The sequence below is a fragment of the Gossypium raimondii genome, chromosome 5 (assembly GCF_025698545.1).
Source record: "Gossypium raimondii isolate GPD5lz chromosome 5, ASM2569854v1, whole genome shotgun sequence".
In the NCBI taxonomy this organism is placed as follows: Eukaryota; Viridiplantae; Streptophyta; class Magnoliopsida; order Malvales; family Malvaceae; genus Gossypium; species Gossypium raimondii.
The window spans coordinates 98,604-120,356 of NC_068569.1; the positions used below are offsets into that span (position 1 = coordinate 98,604).

The following is a 21,753-nucleotide window of genomic DNA, read 5'->3' on the forward strand; positions in this document are numbered from 1 at the left end:
TAGAATGTGAAGCATGTCACTTTGCGAAGCACCAATGGAGCCTTTTATGATCAAAATCTAACAAAGGAGCTAGTTTTGCTTCTGAGTTAGTACGCTCGGATGTTTGGGACCATGATTAGTAGTATCTAAACATGTATTTAGATATTTTGTTACATTTGTAGATGATTATTCTCGAATGACGTGGATATATTTTATGAAAAATCAGTCAGAGGCATTTTCTCTTTTTCATTATTTTTGTGCTAAGATAAGAACTCAATTTAGTGTGCCTGACAAGTAAATATATAATTTAAGTATTTATATATTTTATTTGTCATGAAATATATTTAAAAACCTAGCTATTTATTATTTTAATAAATTATTATACATTAAAATTATATATGTTTACAAAATTTTAATTTAGTATGAGATAAACTATCGATAATCACTCAACTATTGATATTACTAACAAATTTAGTATTTAATGTTTATATATTTTTATTAATTTGACATTAATTCTATCTAAAATTATTAAAAAATTAAAAGATGTTGGTGTGTGGGAATAAAATGAACTTATTAAGAAATTAACAAAAGCTTTTAAGGTGTGTATCAATGCCACATTTTTAAGTTTTATTTGCCCCTATATTTTTGTGTGCAAAAAAATTATTGGCAGATGAATCTTGAGGATACTATAAGCCCAATGACTATATACGTTTTGTACTATCGAAAATAGTCCATTAAGCACTTAACGGAACATAATTTTTATAATGAATTTCTACAATAATTCTTTATAAAATAATTTAACAATATAAAAGATGGTGGACGAATAAAAGAAAATTTTGATATGTTTTTTAGTGTGTCAAATAAATAAAATTTGACTCCTATTTATAGGAGTTCTCATGTCTCTTTAAAGTAACACAACTATTTAAATGGATAGTCACATATTTTAATAATATACATAATTATTCAATACATATATTCTTGAATAATAATGATTTATTGTTAATAATAAAGTGACATAATTTTTAATTTAAAAGATATAATTCATTACTATGAAATGTGATAACTTTTATTAATAATCAAGTGATATAATTTTAATTACTTAATAACTATTAAAATACTATATATATTTTAAAAATGTTCCAACAAACATACATGCAAATATAACATATAATAAGCAAATAACATCCTAAAATTTTACATAACACTAAGATATAATTAGCACAAATCAAAAAATCAACCGAAATACAAAAGTGTTACTTTTTTCAAATGTTTTAGTAGATGAATTAAAATAAATTAAATACAATAAAAATTTAATTTTGAAGATTTTTAAATTTTTTTATTAAAATATAAAAGATAAAAGATAATAATAATAATTATTATTAAATTTTCAAAGTTTTAGATAATAGTATAGATAGATGTAAATAAATCAAAAACGGATATTGTTCTGTCTAGCTGCTTTGCGTTTTCCACATTCCAGTCTACAGTCTTCCTCACCTTAAAATAAAATTTATGGGAATACCTTGTGGGTTTTGTTGAAGGTTGAGAGCATGTTGATGTCGGGTTTTACACATTTTCTTACTAAATGACCACTTCCACGGTGTACTTCTGCCACAATTTAAAGCTACCCCTAACCTCCTTATTCTCTGTCGCTTGGCGTAATCAACCTAGTTTTTTTGTTCGATTCAGTTGCAAACGAAAACGGTTTTGTGGGTTCCTCGCAAATGCGGAAAACGACAATAACGAATATTCTAGGAAAAGGAAAACAAGCTGGTGGGGAAGGTTCTTTTTCGAGGATGACGGTAATTGGCTTGGTCTCAAGGACGATGACATGGTGGAGGAAGTTGGGGATATGTTGTCAGATTCGGAGGAGGATGAGGAGTTGTTAGGGGGAGGCAAATTTGAGGCATGGAAGAGGAGGGCTGAGGCCATAATCGAGTTGAGGGAAGCGCAAGAAGATATGAGGAATGAGGAGAGCAGAAGATGGGAAGATTGGATTGTTGTTGCGGATGGGGATGATAACAAGCTTGGTTCTGCAAATGACTGGGATGATGGTGGCGGTGGAGGTGGCCTTGGCCTTGGCCTTGGCGTTGGGGAGGAAAACGGAAACGGTTTGGTTCGGTCTGTCAGAGATTTGGTTATTGGGAGGGGAGATGAGGATGTCTTGTACGAGGATCGTGTTTTTCGATATGCCTCCTTCAATTCGGCAAGTTATTTTCGAATTAGTGTAGATCTTTTAGTTTACACCCTTTCTTTGGTACACTTAATAGTTAATAATCCATCAATTAAATTGTAAAGTTTCATATCTCTATTTTAACTACCATGATCTAGGTGAACAGGACAGAGTTGTCAAAATATTAATCCTATACAAGTTATGGAAGTGCTTAGTTCTACACTAGTGTATAGAAATTATGAAAGTGAATCTCTTTTTTATATATTGTCTAACTCTACATTGTTTTAGTTTGCTCACATAGATTCTATGGGTTTTAGATGTATTTGCTTATATGAATTTTTCCAGTGTATTTTCTTATAATTAAGTTGTTTTGAGTACTTATGACAAAGGGCAAAGCTGTTCATACATTTTTTTGGGGTGACAGGCTAAGTTTTTGGCAGCGCTGTTAATTGTACCCTTGGCCTTGGATTTTGTGGTTCATGACTTTGTTCTTATGCCGTTTTTGGACAGGTTAATCTCAGCCAACACTCTTTTTTTTTAATAATTATAAAGTAAATTTAGATGATGTGTGCTTTTCTGAAATGGCTGGAACAATCATAAGAGGCTTTGCCTTGAACAGATATGTGAAGACTGTGCCATTGGCAGAAGAGATTCTTGATGTCAGAAGAAATCAAAAGCTTGAAATGGTTAAGCAACTACAGGTTGAAAAAGCAAGGTTCCGTTTTGAGGTGGAGATAGGTAAATCTCCTCCTCTTTCAGACGAAGAACTTTGGTGGGAATTGCGGCGTAAAGCGTAAGATTGATATTGCTTTATGCTCCTCTATTAAGCTTTAATTCATTGGCGCTTTCTGCCTATGGCTATTTTTATGTCTCTTTTGCTCTCTCTGTTCCAATCTCTCTCCGGCTTAATTTTAAAATATTCAATTAATGAGGAAAATGTTCATTTGTAAAAAAAGCTAAAGCTAATTAAATGTGTTAAAGATTGTGTGCAATGATCCTATACCCTAGAAACTCTGATCACTTATAGCTCTGAAACACTTATAGAAGCAACTTTTTATTAACCCTATTGCTTTTTGAGCCAAATACTTTATTCTATAGCCAATGTCTAGAACTCTTTTAGAGATCTATTTTAGAAACAAACGTGTTCTTTGTTTCACATCAATCAATATTCTAATTTCTAAATATATTGATCTGATAACTAATGGTTAATTTGCTAATCTTGCTGCTTTCAAAGTAAAACCTCTATACCAATCCTTGGTTTCTGTTGTGAATGATGTTGATTGGGGAAGAGAACTGTAGCAATTAAAAAGAATTAGGGCTGAACAAACAAATAGGAAAGAAGATGGAACTCTAAAAAACTTTGAATAATCATTATGGCTGTAATGCCTACAACTTATTTATATAGGATTTCTTTCTTGCAAGTAAAGTTTCTAGGCTTTCTTGCAAATAAAGTTTTATTCCTAACCCTAGCCGTCTATAATATATCTAATACTTAAAATAAATATTATGAAATAAACTGAAATAACTAGGGCCTAATTGCTACTTAAGTCCTTCCTCATTTAGTAATAAGCTATTTGATCACCTAAATGCAATAATTACTATGTTTTGCACCTTTTTCAATTTAGTCTTTTTTCCTTAATTAGATATCTAAACGATAAAATTTCTTAACCAAAAATTAATACGACTCTAATGACTCCATAAATATTCTATAAATAATATTTACGGGCCGACATAACGGAAATTTGTGGTCCCGAAACCACTATTCCGTCACCACTGAAAAACGGGCTGTTACAAATCAATTTTGAGTAAATAAAAGTGGAGGGGGCTTAATCTGCACAAATCAATAATTACGAAGTTATCCTCAGAATTTAATCTTTTCAAAAATATTTAATTGATTTAATTATGATATTTAAAAAGTAAAAAGAATAAACTAGAAATGGTTATAGATTTTTGTACAAATAGAAAATGTTAATTGATATAATTTTGTTATAAGTTTTTAAAATATAAATAATATAAACATTTATCTATGAGGTTATTTATTTGCAAAATTGTTAATGTGGGCAGAATTTTAGTGTCATTTTGTGTTTTTATGTTGGTATTTGTTACGGTCCCTAGTTACGGATTGAGTTACCAGGCAATCTGTAGGGAAATCGTTTGACTTAGCGGAGCTTTTCCACATGTTTCTTCCGCATGGATGACCTATAGTGAACAAGTGAAACTCGCTGAAGGGAATTCCAGACTTTAGACTCGTTGAGAGAGAGTCATAATTCTCTTAACTTTTAAACTAGCTTCTGACTTAACTTTATTCTTCCAAATTGGCCCCTTTAAATAGAGGTTACATATCTGAAATAAAAATAAATCTTCCAACTAAGGAAGGACTCCTAATAATATAAAATCTACTTATTGAATTAAATATCTAATAGTATTAAAACTCCTAATACTTCTCAACCTCCTAATAAAATAATCTAATAATACTTATTTTAATTATATTATAATTATTTGACGTCTAACATTACTCCCCTCCTGGAAAAAGAGCTTGTCCACAAGCTCAAGATTGAATAGCTTGTGCATTTTTTTGGCCCCTTATGGCATGCAAGGATATTTCAGTTTCCCTACACTCCTTGATTTTGCGAAACATTGTCCCTTCATTTTGCCATCTCTGCATGAGTCAACTTTTTTAAGGAGGGTCTATATTGCTAGCACTCGAATCTTTTGCCAATGCCCATCTCCCATTTGAATTGACTTTTGAGCTGCAATAGGTGTTACAGTAGAAGTTCCCCTTGAGTCTGAAACCGTATTTTCCCATGATGCTTTACGCAGGCCAACAGATTTGATCAACTGTGTCTTTTTCTCAAAAGTTCTTGCCAAATTCATAGCTTGAATCAAATTTGGAGGTTTTTGCATCTCAACATCTTAACCAACTGAGCTTGATAGCCCTGTGGTAAATATGTCAACTTGTTGGTCTACTTGTACAAATTTAGCATAGGCCAACAACTATTGGAATTGGCATTGGTATTCCACTACTATTCCTGTCTGTTTCAATTCGATCAATTCTCCCAAAGGGTTATCTTGCAATGGTGGCCCAAATCTGATTGTACAATACTCCTTTAATGTTACCCATGAAAGATCAGGTTCCTCTTTTTCTATCTGATAAAACCATAATTGAGCTTCTCCCATCATGTGAAAAGCTTCTAGACTCACCTTATCTATCTTAGCCATTCGCTGATTTGTGAAAAATTGTTCACATTGGTGTAACCAAATTAAGGGGTCCTCTATACCATTAAAAGTTGGAAAATCCAGCTTAGTGTATCATGGCACCATATCTGACCCTCCCTTCTGATCTGGTTGGTTGTCTTGCTGGTAAGGATCATTCCCAATCTGGTTAATACTTTGGTACCTCATTTAGACTCCTTTTCATGGTTTCGGTTGAGATTAGCCAGTTCTTGTAATTGCAACGACAGTTGTTGCAGTTGTTTCAACTTCCACCATTTTTGTTGCAACTTCTTCTCTGATGCTTGAATCGCCCATGGTGTTTGGCTCTAATCCAAATTGTTACAGTCCCTAGTTACTGATCGAGTCATCGGACAATTTGTAGGGGAATCATTTGACTTAGCGGGCCTTTTCCCTTGTTTCTTCTGCGTGAATGACCTATAGTGAACAAGTGGAACTCGTCGAAGGGAATTCTAGACCTTAGACTCCTTGAGAGAGTCTTAAATCTCTTAGCTTTTAAACTAAATTCTTATTTAACTTTATTCTTCCAATTGGCCTTTTAAATATAGGTTTCATAATTCAAATAAAAACAAATCTTTTGGACTCCTAATAATATAAAACCTCAGAATTGAATTAAATATCTCAGCTAAGGAAAACTCCTAATACTTCTCAATCTCCTAATAAAATAATAATAAACTAATCTAATAATACTTATTATAATTATGACGTCTAGCAGTATTCATCTCTATAATTTATCTAGTTGGATTTTGAAATAAAAATCAGCCTTTTTTTTTTCTTTTTCTCCTTAGTCCTTACCCCCTCGATTAGTACCAGTTACCAGAATAGATTATTGAATAGGGTTGTAAATGAACTGAGCTTGAATGAGAGGACTTATGTTCATGTTTGTTTGTTTACTTTATGCTTGTTCGTGTTCATTAATGTTTGTTAAGATTTTCAAATTCGTGTTTGTGTTCATTCATTTAAAATTACGTGTTCATATTTTTCAGTTTAAATTAAATGAACTTGTTCATGACTACTTAATGAATATATTCAAGTGTATTAATTGAACATGTTCATGAATATATAATCGAATATGTTTGTGAATAAGTAACACTATTCATGAACAAAAATGAAACTTAACCAAACAAACAAATCAAAATAAATATATTTCTTATTTTATGAAATAATCAAACATAAATATTAATAATTATATTATAATAAATAAAATACAAACACATAATAATATTATTATATAGCAATTGAACAATAAACGAGTTTTATATGATTAATTAAACAAGCTTTAAACAATTCATAAACGAGCTTGCTAGTAAATATAAATGAACTGAAAATGCTTTTTTCTTAATGTTTGGTTCATTTAATAAACAAGTCACTAAACTTGTTATTATACATATTCGTTTGGTGTATCAATTTTGTGAGGCATGGTTTTGTGATTATTTAGACTCAGCCTTTCTGTTTTTGGTGAAGTTTTTCATTGAAATTTGGGTATTCAGCTTCATCTCTTTTATTACTCGAATGTTTCTGGAGTTGTTTCCTTCATAATGATAAAAAAATTCCACCTAATACAGTTTGACCTATTGAGATGTTTAAAATCCATTGAAGGCCTTCCTACATTATTGCAATTTGCATTATCTTATATATAAGAAGGCCATGCTGCAATTATCTTGCCAAGTGTGCTTTAGAAAATTATACTTTCCCTGCAACATAATTTCCTCATGCCTTATTCAAGCTAAATTTGGCTGTCCTGTTAACAAAAACCGTCAACAGGTTAGACTTACGAGACGAGTTCAGATTAGAGAACCGTAAAGCATTTGCCAACATATGGTCAGATATGGTATTTGGCATTTCACTGTTCCTTGTCTTACACCTCAATCAAAGTAAGGTAAATATTCCTTCACAGTCTCTACATGATGGTTTTCCCACATCTAATATTACTGTTTTGGTTTATTACAAATAAAATATTTTCTACACAATCTGGCAATCAATTTGGGGATTCATTATCTTTAATCAATAAACATAGGCAACATTCTTTTCTGCATAAGTTTGCAATATTCTCTCTTTTTATCCAAAAATACTGTTTCCTTTAGATTTACAAATTATTATAAATTGGTAACTCTGCACCAACACTGGCACTTGATTAAAGCTGTAGCATGCATGTAGAGAAGTAGAACAAAGATCAACAAAGTTCCTCTTTTTTTCATTAAAAAATGTTCTGAAAATGTTGTTTCTCCTTTACTCTTTTTTCTCAATAGAAAGGAATTTTTTTGAAGTTTAGCCAGGTTAAGATATACTTTTTGTAACATAAAAATCCAGTGGAAAACATATAATTTTAGATGGAACCAGGGGTTTGGATTTCCATTAAAGGTGCTGTTTCTCTCTTGATCAATTTACTGATAGGATATTATTATTTTCATCATCATCATCATCACCATCTAAACACATACTTCCTAGGTCCCAATACCAGTCACATTTTGATTCTTATGGGTAAATATTTCTGACTTTAACCTCTTATTATTTTATATTCATCATTTATAAAATTACAACAAAAAGAAGATCTTTTAAAAGTTTTGAATGAAATTGTTACTAAAACTATATTTTATAGAACTTAATTCATTAAAATGTTAAAATGATAGATGTTAATTTTAGAAAATTTAACAAAAAGAAAAGTCATTTGTGATAATTTAATTGGGATAGAGATAAGTTTTCCTTGATTTATATTGTATAGAAGTATGTCAAACATATAGAGCATGTTTGGTTTCTTGTAATCCCTATTCAATACAGTTCTTATTAGGTGGAGTTCATCTGTTTATTTGTTTGGTTTAACCTTTTCGCCAAAAGAGTCATCCCTTGTTCCAAGACTATTCGTTGAATGGCGTGAATAGCCATTTAGAGACCCTCCCATTGAATGGCTATTCGGCTGTAGATTTTCCTTTTTTTGGTCAAAATTGCCCTTTTTACAAATCTTTTGCAGTCTCCCTTTTGATCAAGAAAAACATAATTCTTGTCTTTTATTAAGACCTGTTTTCCTTTCATATATATATTTTCATAATAATACATCAAACACGGTAGCATAACAACCCAAAGATCACTTTTTTTATACTTTATATTGATGACATATTATGACGTGAGATGACAAAGAAGAGATGGCTTAGTTAAAGAAACAATTGACTCAGGAATTTGAAATTAAGGATTTGGGGAAATTTCAATATTTCCTTGGAATTAAAGTTGTTAGATCAAGAAAAATAATCTTCATCTCCCATCTCTTGACAAAAATAGGTATGATAGTTGCAAACTATCAAAATCACTTATTGAAAGCCATCAAAAGCTGCAAGCAAAGATTGAAGAATCTGTGAATAGTGAGAGATATCAGAGATTGGTTGGACAACCAATTTCTCTCGCTCACACTAGATCAAATATAACATATGCAGTCAGTTTGATAAGCTAGTTCAGGCATGATGATCGAGAATCTCACATGCATGTCATTTTTTACATTTTATGTTATCTAAAATCTGCCCCGAGAAAGGGTCTCCTTTTCTCCAAGCATGGTCACCTTCGGAGTGAGGCCTTTAAAGATGCAGGTTGGGTTGGATCTCCAAATTATAAGAGATCTACCTTTAGATATTACACATTTGTAGGAGAAAACCTAGTTATTTGGGGTAGCAAGATGCAAAGTGTAGCTGATCAATCAAGTGTGGAAGCAGAGTATAGGGTTACGGCTTAGGGTGTCTGTAAGCTTTTGTGGTTCATGAAAAGTATTGGAAGAATTAAATTTTTCATAAGATGGATTGTCCTTGTACTATGACAACATGGCTGCCATCAGCATAACCAAAAATTTGTTGCAACATGATTGAACTAAACACATTTAAACTGATCCATACTTTATCAAAGAAAGTGAACTACCAATATCTTGAGCTTTTTTCATTTGATATTCGACAAGCAATTAGATAACATTTTCACTAATGGACTTAGCAATAAGATCTATCACAATTTGGTTTGCATGTTGGGCATATGTGATTTTATGCACCAGCTTGAAGGGGAGTTTTGACCTATCAAAATCCACAACCTTATTATAGAAAGATTGATGGACACAATCCTAAATCAACCTTCAAATTTATTTTTGAAACTTGATAGATTAAAAATCAAAATATATTCATTACAAAACTCTATCATCTAGCAAACTTAGGAGTGAGGTGGTGTTGTTAATAAGGAAACCTTAGAGCTAAATGATTAGAGTACTGCAAACTCTTAAGAGCTGCTATAGAACCTTTAATAACAAACGTTATTTTCCTTAGGTGTGCCACTTTCAATAATGTTTTTTTTTATGGAATGCCTATTTCTACCCTTAAGCCCCCCAACCCTTAAATTGGATGGAAAATGCGGTTAAATGTGCTTAATCGACGTCCTCCTTGTTGTTGCAATAGGAACTATGCCAATCAAGTTAAGAGTTAAGACTCAATTGGCACTTACAATGTTAGTTTCTTATTTAAAAGAAGGTCGTAAAATGAGCTTCTTGTCTTGATACCCATTATGTCTATCCCAGAAGCATCACATGCTAGTTCCAAAATTCTAGATCCAATAATATAAGAGCCTCAATTAGTCTCTTCTTGGGATTCATGTTAAGGTATAGCAATTGGTTTAGTAAAAGTCAAAGCTAAACGCACTGCACTGGAACGCATTGTCCATCCGAAGGGCCCCTCTATCACCAAGGCTTGTCGTTTTCATGGCTTGGTTTCTGTATATTGGAAAGTCCATAAAAATAAAGCCCACCTAAATACCAAATGAAATCCGATACAATAAACAAGCCCACAAGACCTATTTCCTAAAGTTCGGCAGACTGTTAGAGATAATTGTTGAGCATTATATCTATATCCAGGTTATTGTTATGTATATATCCAGATTAGTGATTTGGTTATTTCTGTTGTTTAATGTTATGTCTATATCCAAATTATTGTTCTTGCAGAAGCATGCATGAGAATGTTACTTGCTTTTTGTATCATTCTATGCATCCTGATTTTGTGTACTTTTACTAAGTGCATATTTCATCTAATTTTTCTCACAACCTTCTTCAGGTGGCTTTGCTGAAATTTGCAGGTTACAAAATAATAAGTAATATTTCAGATACTGGAAAGGCATTTCTCATTATACTGATTACAGACATTTTTTTAGGGTAATGTGCTTTTATATCGTAGTTTTAAGTGCTACTTATATATTTATATGTTTATGTACTGAGTTAATATTGAATGTTTTAAACAATAGTAGCTTCTATGAGAGAGAATATAATTAATGTTTTTTACTGCTTTAGATTAAATTTGTATTTTTTTAAAATCTATATGTGTGTAAATATACATTGAGCAGCTTCTTATATCATTTGATAGACACATCCAAGTCTTAATCAGAAGAAACCAAAGTCATATTACCTGCAGATATGCCAGTTATAAGCTATGCTTTTGGTCTCTAGTCAAAATGGCCAAATGCCAAGAATTCTATCATGCTAATTAATTTTTCTTATTGAAGGTTTCTCCTAATTTCATTTTCGTCTTCTTGACCCCAAACTTGCCCTTGTTTACTAAAAAAACATAGTATAGAAAAGGTGAGTTTTGCAGTTCCTTTTTATTTCTAAAGTATAGCTTATGACTGGCCCATCTGCAGGTATCATTCTGAATCGGGTTGGCAGACTTTGCTTGAGATAATTGTTGAGCATTATGGACTCCAAGTTGATCAGTCTGCTATAACGGTTTTTGTCTGCCTGATTCCGGTTGTTATTGATGCTTGTGTGAAGCTTTGGGTAAGTTTACAAAATCCTTGCATTTATTTTTACTAGAAAATCATGGAATTATATTCATTTTAGTTTCGGGAACATGAAATTGTATTCAAATTGAAATGATTGGATATAAAGATTTTATACGGCAAGGTACTAGTATTCTTGGGAAGTTTGACTTTCTAATTATATCTAGAAATCAGGAAACTGTTATCTACTAATTTACAGCTAATCTCCTATAAGTAGAAAAATAAATCTGACTCTAAAGTTACTGTTATTCACAGGATATTAGGATTCAATCAATCCCTAATTTCCAATACTTCCCCTCAAGCTGGGGAGTTCATATTTTCCATCCCTAGCTTTCTCCAATCCTTTAGTTTAGACATCTGCTAATTGGCTCTATAGAAATATAGGAATGCAAATTAATCCGCCTTTTGAGTTTCTCTTTATGAAATTCTGTCAACTTCCACGTGTTTAGTTCTGTCGTGCTGAACTGAGTTATGAGCTATTCTGATTGCATACTTATTATCAATAAAGATTCATTAGGGTCTCTCATTTAACTTCTAGTCTTCTAGGATAATCTTTAGCCATAACAACTTACAAGTCGTCAGCTGGTTCTCTTTCCATATTCATAGTGTATGATTTGGCTCAATACGCATCTTGTAGTCTACAATTGAGTTTACTTGTTTCTTTTAGCAATCAAGAACATGTTCTTGCTGTGAAACAAAGGTTCCTCCTTCCTTGGACCGAGCTACTTCTAATTTTTCCAATAGCCTCTATTTTGAACTTTTTTCTGGATACTTTTGAAGAGCTTCTTTTCCATTTGGATCCTTCCTGTTTACTATAAAATCTTCCGTATAGACTATCAACACCATGACTCCCCCTAAAGCCAAATGGTTGACAAATAGTGTAAGATCACTTTGAATCTATTGGTACTTCACATTCAATACTATTACTATGTTCATCCTCACCACTGGTGCAAAAATCTCTTAACAGTCCATCTGGTCGGTCTGTGTATTTCCCATAGCTATTAGTCTTGTTTTATACCTCTCTGTGGATCTATCCAACTTATACTGTACTTTCATTGTTTGATTCTCTGTGTATTTCCCATAGCTATTAGTCTTTCCAATTGAAAAATCCACTAGTTCCTATGTTTGATTCTTCCCCAAAGCCTCTCATGGCAAACTTTCATTGTTACTAATTGCTTTTGTGGAATAAAGTTTTGATGATTTTTCAAAGGACACAAAATGAGATAAAGCCTGTTGCATGCACTTTCTAACACCTTTTCTTGTTGCTATGGGCAAATCGAAGTCAAGAACAGTAGGTGATACCCTAAGAGTTACCTCATTCCCATGTGATGGTTCATTTTCTTGAACTTGAATAAGATCGATCGTAAGCTTTGTCCTTCTTGGGTAGACTTGTAGTGGTTTTGGATATAGGTTCTATTGACTTTGATAGTTCTTTAAAAAGATTAGGCAATGATTCATTAGGCTAGTGTTACATAAATGGGTTTAGAAGCGACTTACCCTATCTGAGTAGATGAATGTCCTATGAAAACACACTTGACAGCTCTAGGATCTAGCTTGGTCTAGCCATGACAGTAAACACAAACGAATGTGCCTCATTCGAAAACTTGGGAGTTTAAACTTAGTTGACATATTAAAATCTAAAAAAATATTGAACTGTCATTGGGTTTCTTAAATTAAGGATTTGAGATGGGATACAATTTACTAGGAGATAACATAGTGGATAGCTTCTCCCAAAATATTTTCAGAACATTCTTTTGAAACAAAAGAGCATAAAAATAGACTAAAAAGATGAGCATTTTCTCTTTTGGCATCCCCATTTTGTTAGGGTGTGTCAACAGAGGGAAATTCATGAATAGTTCTTGTCTCAAAACTGAAGAGATGCCAAAAACTGAAATGGACTGAATGGACGTGCCAGAAACTAAAAAGAGAAATTCCAATTAAGTCTTGTATTTTTTATGAGAAAAGTACATACATATTTACTATACATAACTCTAAACCTTAAAATCTAAATATATGCTATAAACCCAATCCCTGATTAAAACTTCAAAAAACAAGAGATGAAATAGTAGGAATAGCTAAGGAAAAATTCGGTAATATAGATTGAAAATTAGAAAAACTGAGGGTGAAAATAACAGTAAAAAGTCTTAAAATTCAGCAATTGAGGAAACCATTGTGGTTTGAACCAGATCGGTCGGCTGGGGTATCAGTTGGAGAGAGGCATCATACTGGTTGAACCAAGCTAAAAAACCAATTTAACTGGCACTCGAATCGGATTTTTTATTATTTTATGAATTTTTTTAGTGATTATTTATTTGAACTTTATGAACTGGTAGCCTGACTGGTTTGAGCACCAGTCTAGTTCTGAAAACTGACACTGTTGAAGTACCCAAAAAATTCAACAATCAAAGCTGAGAAGAAAATATCTGAAAAGAAAAAAAGTTAATTAACAATTTGACTCTGATACTATGTTGGAAACTGAAAAGAGATGTCAGAAACTGAGAATAATTGGGAGGTTTCAGAAACTGAAAAGAGATTCTGAATTTTCATGTTTTTTTTATATGTACATATTTATAGTAAATAACCTAGAAAATTAGGAAAATGAACGAAATACATAATCAGTACAATATCTCAGAAAAAGCTGCTATATCTCCTAAAAATCTGCGGCTAATATCTCCTAAAAACCTACCCGAATCCAGTTCCAGATTACAAGGAATAAATTAGTGAATGAATCCATGAATTAAATCCTTGCATTCAAGGGATTTATTGTTACAATTTTCCCCCAGTTCCCTCTTTTTGGAAGTATGGAGACAAATTTTGATTCATGGTCTCTCCACCATTATCTGTCCTCAATATTTGAGTAGAGTTTTGATGGTTGTACGAAGAATAGGAAAAATGTTTTTCACGTCAAATTTTTGTTTTAGCAAATAAATCCCTGAAAGCTGAGTGCAATCAAGTATGAAGTAGACAAACCATGGAACCCTTCAAATGTTAGGAACTCAAGATAGACCCCAAATGTCATTGTGAATCAAAGAAAAAAGAAAAGTAGTTCTTTCATTACTCAATGGATAGGGAACAACACATTGGCGTTTAGCAAATTCAGTAGCATCATAATGGAAGTCATTTATATTAACATATTCTTAAACGAGGATGGAAACATAGTCTTAAACTAAGGATACTAAAGAGTATGTCAAGATGATGAAGCTGAACTTGGTATTTATTGGAATGAGAGTTGCTGGACAAAGCCCGAAGAAGACATGGAAATGTATCACTTTGGGCTCCGTATCATAGATATAGTTTAGTTCCTGTTAATATATATGCGTCTGCGTTCTACACTGGCTTCTTATTTCCCTCTACACACTTGAAAACTATAATGAAAGCTGATGTATCAGAAATTGGCTAGTATGAATGATACTAGTAATTAAAAAGAAAACATTGCAATTTGTCATTTATCATCCTTGCTTCCTTCACATTCTTGTATTTTTGGTGCTTTTAAACTGTGTTAAAGAAAGAAAAGCATTGCAGTTTGTCATTTATCATCCTTGCTTCCCATGTATTTGTATAAATGGAACACATGGGTTTTATATGATTAAAGATCCGTGCATGTTCTAAATTCTCCCTGTTATCACAATTTTGGTGCAGTTGTTCAAGTCTCTTCCCAGGTTATCCCCAAGAGTTTCAAATATATTCCGGGAAATGAAACGCCATTAGTGATTCTTTTATTCTGGAATCTGGAGGGTCCTGTCATGATTTGGGGGAATAGAGTGTGACTAATTTTTTTTGGATTTATCTTAAGTATTAGCTAATTGGGAAAATGAAGCTTAGCGTGGAGCTTATTTCCTTTTTATTATATACAATAATGCAAAGGAGTGGGTAACCCGAAAGATAATATAATTAGTATCATTATTATGACCAGTGATATGTCAGAGCTAGGCCTTGATTCTTGAACTTGAGCCTTCATTTGAGTTAATCTAAAATTGAACTGGTGAATCTGAGTTGATTTAAAATTTTGGCTTAAATACCAAATAAGTTCTGGTAAAATAATTAGAAATCATTTAAGCGCATAATTGAAACGGGTATCAATTGATCGATCTTAATTCAAAGTTAGAAATTAGACTTTATTCACGTTTTAGTCCCTAAATTATACCCGTTTTCTCATATGGGTACTTAAAACTTTTTTTTGTCCCAATTAATATTTTTATCCAAATGTGGGCGTTAAAAAAAAAAAGAAAAACGAATCAGGTTTAGACACGTGTGCTATATTTTTTCATGATATTTGGAACTTTATAAACAATTTTTAAACAAAAAAAAAAAAGGAAAATCATTCAACTTCTTATTATTTTTTATCATTTTCCAATCAATCACTCTCCCTCTCAATTCTCAACCTCCACCATTACAACCATCATCCATCATTTCCCATCTCTCTTAACATGAACAGACAGCTCCCCCTCCCACCTTCACTCTCGTTCAAAGTCATCAACTAAAAATTACCTTGCTTCTCTCCCTCACTACTTTCTTACCCCTCATAATCCCACTTCCTAGTAGCAGCTTTTATTTCACCATAGAGTACAGACCCATCATTCTCAGCATTTTTCTTCACTTCATCTCATATCACATTTATCACTTTACCACCCCCTTCAACACCTACGGCAAACCAAAGCCAAGCAATACCATTCCAATTCCAAGCAGAACCACCAATATGTAAAATGCGTTAATGGTGGACGAGTAATATACCAAAAATGGGGGTTGATCTGACGGTGGAAGAGGGAGATTGGAGAAAGTTAAGACAAATTTTATTTTAGCTCTAGGAAAATAGGTGATGATTTTGATGAAATGGAGTTAGATTTAGAAAGAGATAAAAAAACGAGCTGGGAGATGAGTTTTGGGCTTCACCGGCTACCGACGTCGATGGCTGACATGGCAATATAGGTGTGGCAGCGCATGTCGGACACGGTGATTTTGGGTTCTGGTGTTTGAGAGAGGGCATAGTAGAAGAGTTCATTAGAAGTTATACAAATTAGTTTTTTTATTTTTTCTAAAAAAAATTTATTATATGCTGACTAAACACGTGGCAAAATCTAGTTGGTTTTCTTTTTTTAACGACGTTTATTTTTTGGACTAAATGAGAAAATTTTAAGGAAAAATCTAGAAAAATTCTTGAAATCTGTACATGTTTCTCATGTTGGCAGTTTATAAGAAAGGATTTCCGCTTTTTTACAATTAGGTTTCTTACCATGGAATCTCACTTTTCTTCTAATTTTTTGAAAATTTCTATAGCCATTTAAAATAAGAAGTAAATTATAAATATTAGAGAGTGAGAATATTATCTTAAAAGAAAAAAAAATTAAAGTAGAAGTGAAAACGGTTGAGGAAAAAGTGAAGAGGTTAAAGAAATAATGTAAACACAACTAGAATCTTACTTGTTTTAATTAAGTTGTGAATTGTTGAGTCTAATATTGATGATATGAATTACTATATTAAGTATATGTTAAAGAGAATATTAAAAGTGAGAAAATTAATTAAATCGTAAAAGATGTAAAAGTTTATAGAAGCAAGTAAGTGTATATGTCACGGGCCAAAGTTCAAAGCCCCTGACCATCGCACCAAATGCATCAAATGGAGGTCTATTGCTCAGATGGGGATCATTTGGCCCACAAGAACTGGCCCGATTCAAAGCGCTATTGGACAAGCCTGTCAGATTGAAGCCTAGTTGGCCCGATAATGAAGAGATGGCAACTTAGGCTAATATGGTAACTAATCTTAGAAGATAGAGGGAATCATACCTTGTAAAGATTAAATTAGATTTGATAAGACTTATCTTGTAAATCCTTAAAATTAAGGGATATGGTTAAATCTCATCCGTCGATGTAAATGTATCTTGACCGTCGGTTTTGGGAGAGCTCAACTATAAATAGAGAGCCTCCCCTCATTTGTATTCATTCCATTGTATTCTGAATTCTTAAGAGTAATAGAATTCTGAGAGCATTTACTCAAACATCTTGTGCGCAATCTTTTCTGTGGCTTTCTGTTGTTCTTTGGTTAGCTTCTTTTGGCATAAATCACTTCCGCTCTTCGATTTGGTACCTTGGAGGAGTTCTAAAAGAATCCTCACTTGAGTTAAGGCTGACTTAGGCGAGTTTAGACGAACGGATTGCCTAGGGCCGCACGGATTGCGAGACGAAAGGTCTAGCCCCGTGACAGTTGGTGTCAGAGCTTTTGGTTCGAAGGCACTGTTGGGATGTCGAAAGAAGTTGTTGGTCAGAGTGAACCAATGGAGACTTGAGGAAGGGCCAAAAAAGCGAGTCGATCAAGGGACTTATTGTCAACTTTGAAGGATCGAGTCGTCACTCTCGAGGAGTCCATGGGGGACGTCAAGGAGAGGATCGACGATGTCGATGATAGACACAATGATGGGTTGCGAACATTGCAAGAGCAGCTTAGGGAATTTGTGTGGGATACTATCGGTTCCTCGGAGAATAAGCTAATTGGAAAGGACGATGCTCTCGAGGCTATGGCGACAGCTTTGAAGGAGGAGATCAATGAGCTTAAGGGGGAGCTCAAGATTTTCAAGGCTGCCGTAGGGAATGGAATGTTGGCTTCAAAGCCGAAGCCACAAGCGATAGATGTGCCCAAGCCGAAGGCGTTTAAAGGGGCAAGGTCCGCAAGTGAAGTGGATAACTTTCCTTGGGCCATGGAGCAATACTTCCATGCGATGAACATCGAGGATGATGTCACAAAGGTAAATAATATTGCTATGTATTTCACTGATGTTGCTTTATTATAGTGGCGAGTAGGTCCACTGATGTGAGACGTGGTTAGACTGAAATTGGGACTTGAGAGGAGTTCCAAAGTGAATTTAAAGCACAGTTTTACCCCGAGTATGTCGAGGATGAAGCTCGAGCAAAGTTGCGACGGCTAACGCAACGAGACACGGTTAGGGAGTATGTGCGGGAGTTCAGTGAACTCATGCTTCAGATATCTAATTTGAGCGAGAAAGAAGCATTTTTCTCCTTTACAGATGGGTTGAAACCATGGGCGAAGCAAGAATTACAACGTCGAGGAGTTCGGGAACTTACCAATGCCATGATGGTAGTGGAGTCCATAGTGGAACTTGGTCCGAGAAGGGACAGGTTTGAATCTTCCAAGCCCAACAGGAGGGGCAATGGTGGGTACCATGAGGAGGATGAAGAGGGAAAAATCTATGGTGGCAACGCTAGAAGCAACGATGGTGATAGAAAACCACGAAATGAGAAGTGGAGACCTAATAGCCCGAAAGAAAAGAGGGGAAAGTTACGATGCTACTTTTGTAAGGGATCGCACATGAAGAGGGACTGCCCAAAGGTATCTTCAGTTTCGATTATCAAGAGAAATGATGAGCCGGAAGAGGCGAAGCCTATTGAGGAAAAGCCATCGAGGGTCAATTAGGTGGTTCTCATTCCTAATAAGAGGAATGGTAAAGAAGGGTTGATGTTTGTAGACATCAACATTGCGGGTCAGAAGCGGGGTGCTCTTATTGATACGGGAGCATCGAACTTGTTCATATCGTAAAGAGCTGCAGGGAAGCTTGGTTTGCCGATTAGGAAATCGAATAAGAAGATCAAGACAGTAAATTTCGAGGAGGCCCCAACTATGGGGGTAGTTCAGAATGTGGAGCTACAAATCGGCGAATGAAAGGGCAAGAAAGACTTTGAGGTAATCCAATTAGATGATTACGATTTTGTACTTGGCTTAAACTTCCTTGACAGGATTCAAGCAGTTCTGTATCCATGGGCCGATCAAATTCATATTATCACCGGTCCGTTAACAAGAATTGTTGTGTCGGTGCGTCGAGATATGTAGGTGGGGGCAAAGGTGTTATCGTCAATCCAACTAGTCGAGGATGTTTCGTATGGGAGGAACATTGACTCGATAGAACGGAAAGATACGAAAGCTCCTTCGGAAGTGTTAGTGGCGTAAGAGTTCGATATGAAGCCTGCAGATTCGACTATGGAGCCGACACCTTTGAGAAATGTGGGTTGTGCATTGGGCTTCAAGGAAAAGGGAGCAATGCGAAAACAATCGGGACGAGTAAATGCTGCGAGTAAGGTACATTACGAACACTTTGATAGTGTTTTAAATTCTGACTTGTTGGCTTGGCAAGGTTGTAGGGGCCCTTTCAAATTTCATGAGTAAGGAGGCCAAGGGACTGTAGGCAATACGAAGCCAAGATGTGAGAATCAAGATGATTCAAGAGAGAACAAGTCAAAGTTGAGGCAAGTTAGAGCAGAAACTTCTTGCCAACAAGATGTACCAACGAGTGTAACGGTTCAAGGGAAGACGCCACGGAAGCCGAGGCAAAGGTACCGAAGGAAGGGACAACCTGATGGCAAGGCAAGTCAGGGAGAAGCCAAGGCAACGAGAAAGTTCAAAGACGAATCATGTCAGTGCCATTCGGAAGTCGCAACGAGGGCGTTGTGAGAATGGGTGGGGGAGATGTCACGGGCCAAAGTTCAAAGCCCGTGACCATCACACCAAATGCATCCAATGGAGGTCTATTGCTCAGATGGAGATCATTTGGCCCACAAGAACTGGCCCGATTCAAAGAGCTATTGGACAAGCCTATCAGATTGAAGCCTAGTTGGCCCGATAATGAAGAGATGGCAACTTAGGCTAATATGGTAACTAATCTTAGAAGATAGAGGGAATCATATCTTGTAAATATTAGATTTGATTTGATAAGGCTTATCTTATAAATCCCTAAAATTAAGGGATATGGTTAAATCTCATCTGTCAATGTAAATGTATCTTGACCGTTGGTTTTGGGGGAGCTCAACTATAAATAGAGAGCCTCCCCTCATTTGTATTCATTCCATTGTATTCTGAATTTTTAAGAGTAATAGAATTCTGAGAGCATTTACTCAAAAACCTTGTGTGCAATCTTTTCTGTGGCTTTTTGTTGTTCTTTGGTTAGCTTCTTTTGGCATAAATCGCTTTCGCTCTTCGATTTGGTGCCTTAGAGGAGTTCTAAAAAAATCATCACTTGAGTTAAGGCTGACTTAGGCGAGTTTAGACGAACGGATTGCCTAATGCCGCACGGATTGCGAGACAAAAGGTCTAGCCCCGTGACATATACATGGAGTGAGATATGTAAAAAATTGTTATGTAAACTGATATGGTAATATTGTGAAAGCATATGATGAAACATGAGAAGACAATAACTAAATTGCAAAGTGTATGAAAGTGTATACGTCAAATAAAGTATCGTGTTAGAAAGTTTAAATGGAAAGTTGAGTGTTAATGGATTAATTATAAAGTAATGTTAAAGATGAAATTTTAGTAAATAATGAATTTTCATGATGATAGAGACTAAATCATAAACTTGAGAGATTTATAATTGAAATAAGATATGTTATGATAAAATTATATGTTAAAGACATGTGAGCTTTAAGGATTAAATTGAATAACAATCAAAAGTATAATGACTACGTATGTTTAAATGAAAATTAATGCAAAGAACCATGAAAAGTAAACATTAAACTCTAAAATAGTTGTTGGACAACAATAGTTGTTTAACTTTAAAAATTACCAAAAATTGTAAAACTGATTTAGTGATTGAATAAAATATGAAATTAAAGCTTAATGAGTCCGGTTTTATATAAAAGAAATTGTGTAAGCAATGGAAGTGTATATTGTGAGATATAATATTTTTGTGAAACAAGGTCAGGATGATTCTAGATTCCCCTGTCCAAACTTTAAAAAATCATTATAAATTGTAAAAAATGCTTAGGTGATGAAATTTATATTCCTAAAATTATAATGAGTCTTTTTTCAAGGGAAAAAAGGGTAAGATAGTACGAGATTTTTACTGAGAGAGATTTTAATTTTAGTGAAGAAGAGTCAGAATTGCCTAGCAGCAGAACAGGAAAGAATTTAAAGAATTTATTGTATTAATTAGCTTAATTAGAAATTCTAAAATTTTTACCATAAAAATTTCATCAACTCTAGTTTCAAACACAAAAAGTGGATTGTAATTTCAAATCCTGTAGACCGAGATATAAGTAATTTAGTGACTACCATTCAAATGGACAACCTTGATAAGAATATTTGTGTAATTGGAGAAACCTTAATTAATGTCACATATAGATATGATATGATAAAATATTAAGGATGTGGAATGAAGATGAGAAGGAGAAAAATAATAGGAGAATTTATAATGCAAGGTAATTATTGCAAATGACATGAATTCTAAAAACATTCTTGAGACATTAAATGAATAATTGATATAAGATGAATTGAGAAATCCTAATCGATAAATCATATGGTAAATGTTGATAATAGATATGGTATGAAAGGGTAAACTAATTTTGAAAGTACAATATCTTTAATGATAATTGTATTAATTTAATAAACTTTAGAAGTACAGGCATGCATATGGGATTTATTAAGAAAATATCATATAATTTGAAATGAGTTGTTGGATAATAATATTTGATAATAAAATTTGTACCTTAAACATATAGGGTTATCTTGTAATAAATATGAGATGCTAGGGTATAAGGTGCAAATTGACCCAAGGTGAATTTTCTCTTATTTCAAAACATCAAACCATATTT

The 21,753-nt window shown here is 33.8% G+C and overlaps 1 protein-coding gene across 1 annotated transcript; it reads left to right on the forward strand.

Annotated features, from left to right (window-relative positions):
• Positions 1 to 1,408: 1,408 nt before the first annotated feature.
• On the forward strand, positions 1,409 to 15,109 carry LOC105769499 (chloroplast envelope membrane protein). Its single transcript, XM_012590174.2, has 7 exons — positions 1,409 to 2,182; positions 2,574 to 2,659; positions 2,769 to 2,942; positions 7,145 to 7,259; positions 10,447 to 10,544; positions 11,027 to 11,162; positions 14,804 to 15,109. The coding sequence occupies exons 1-7, from the start codon at positions 1,562 to 1,564 to the stop codon at positions 14,870 to 14,872; spliced, it is 1,299 nt and encodes a 432-aa protein (XP_012445628.1). The 5' UTR covers positions 1,409 to 1,561; the 3' UTR covers positions 14,873 to 15,109.
• The last annotated feature ends 6,644 nt before the right edge of the window (positions 15,110 to 21,753 follow it).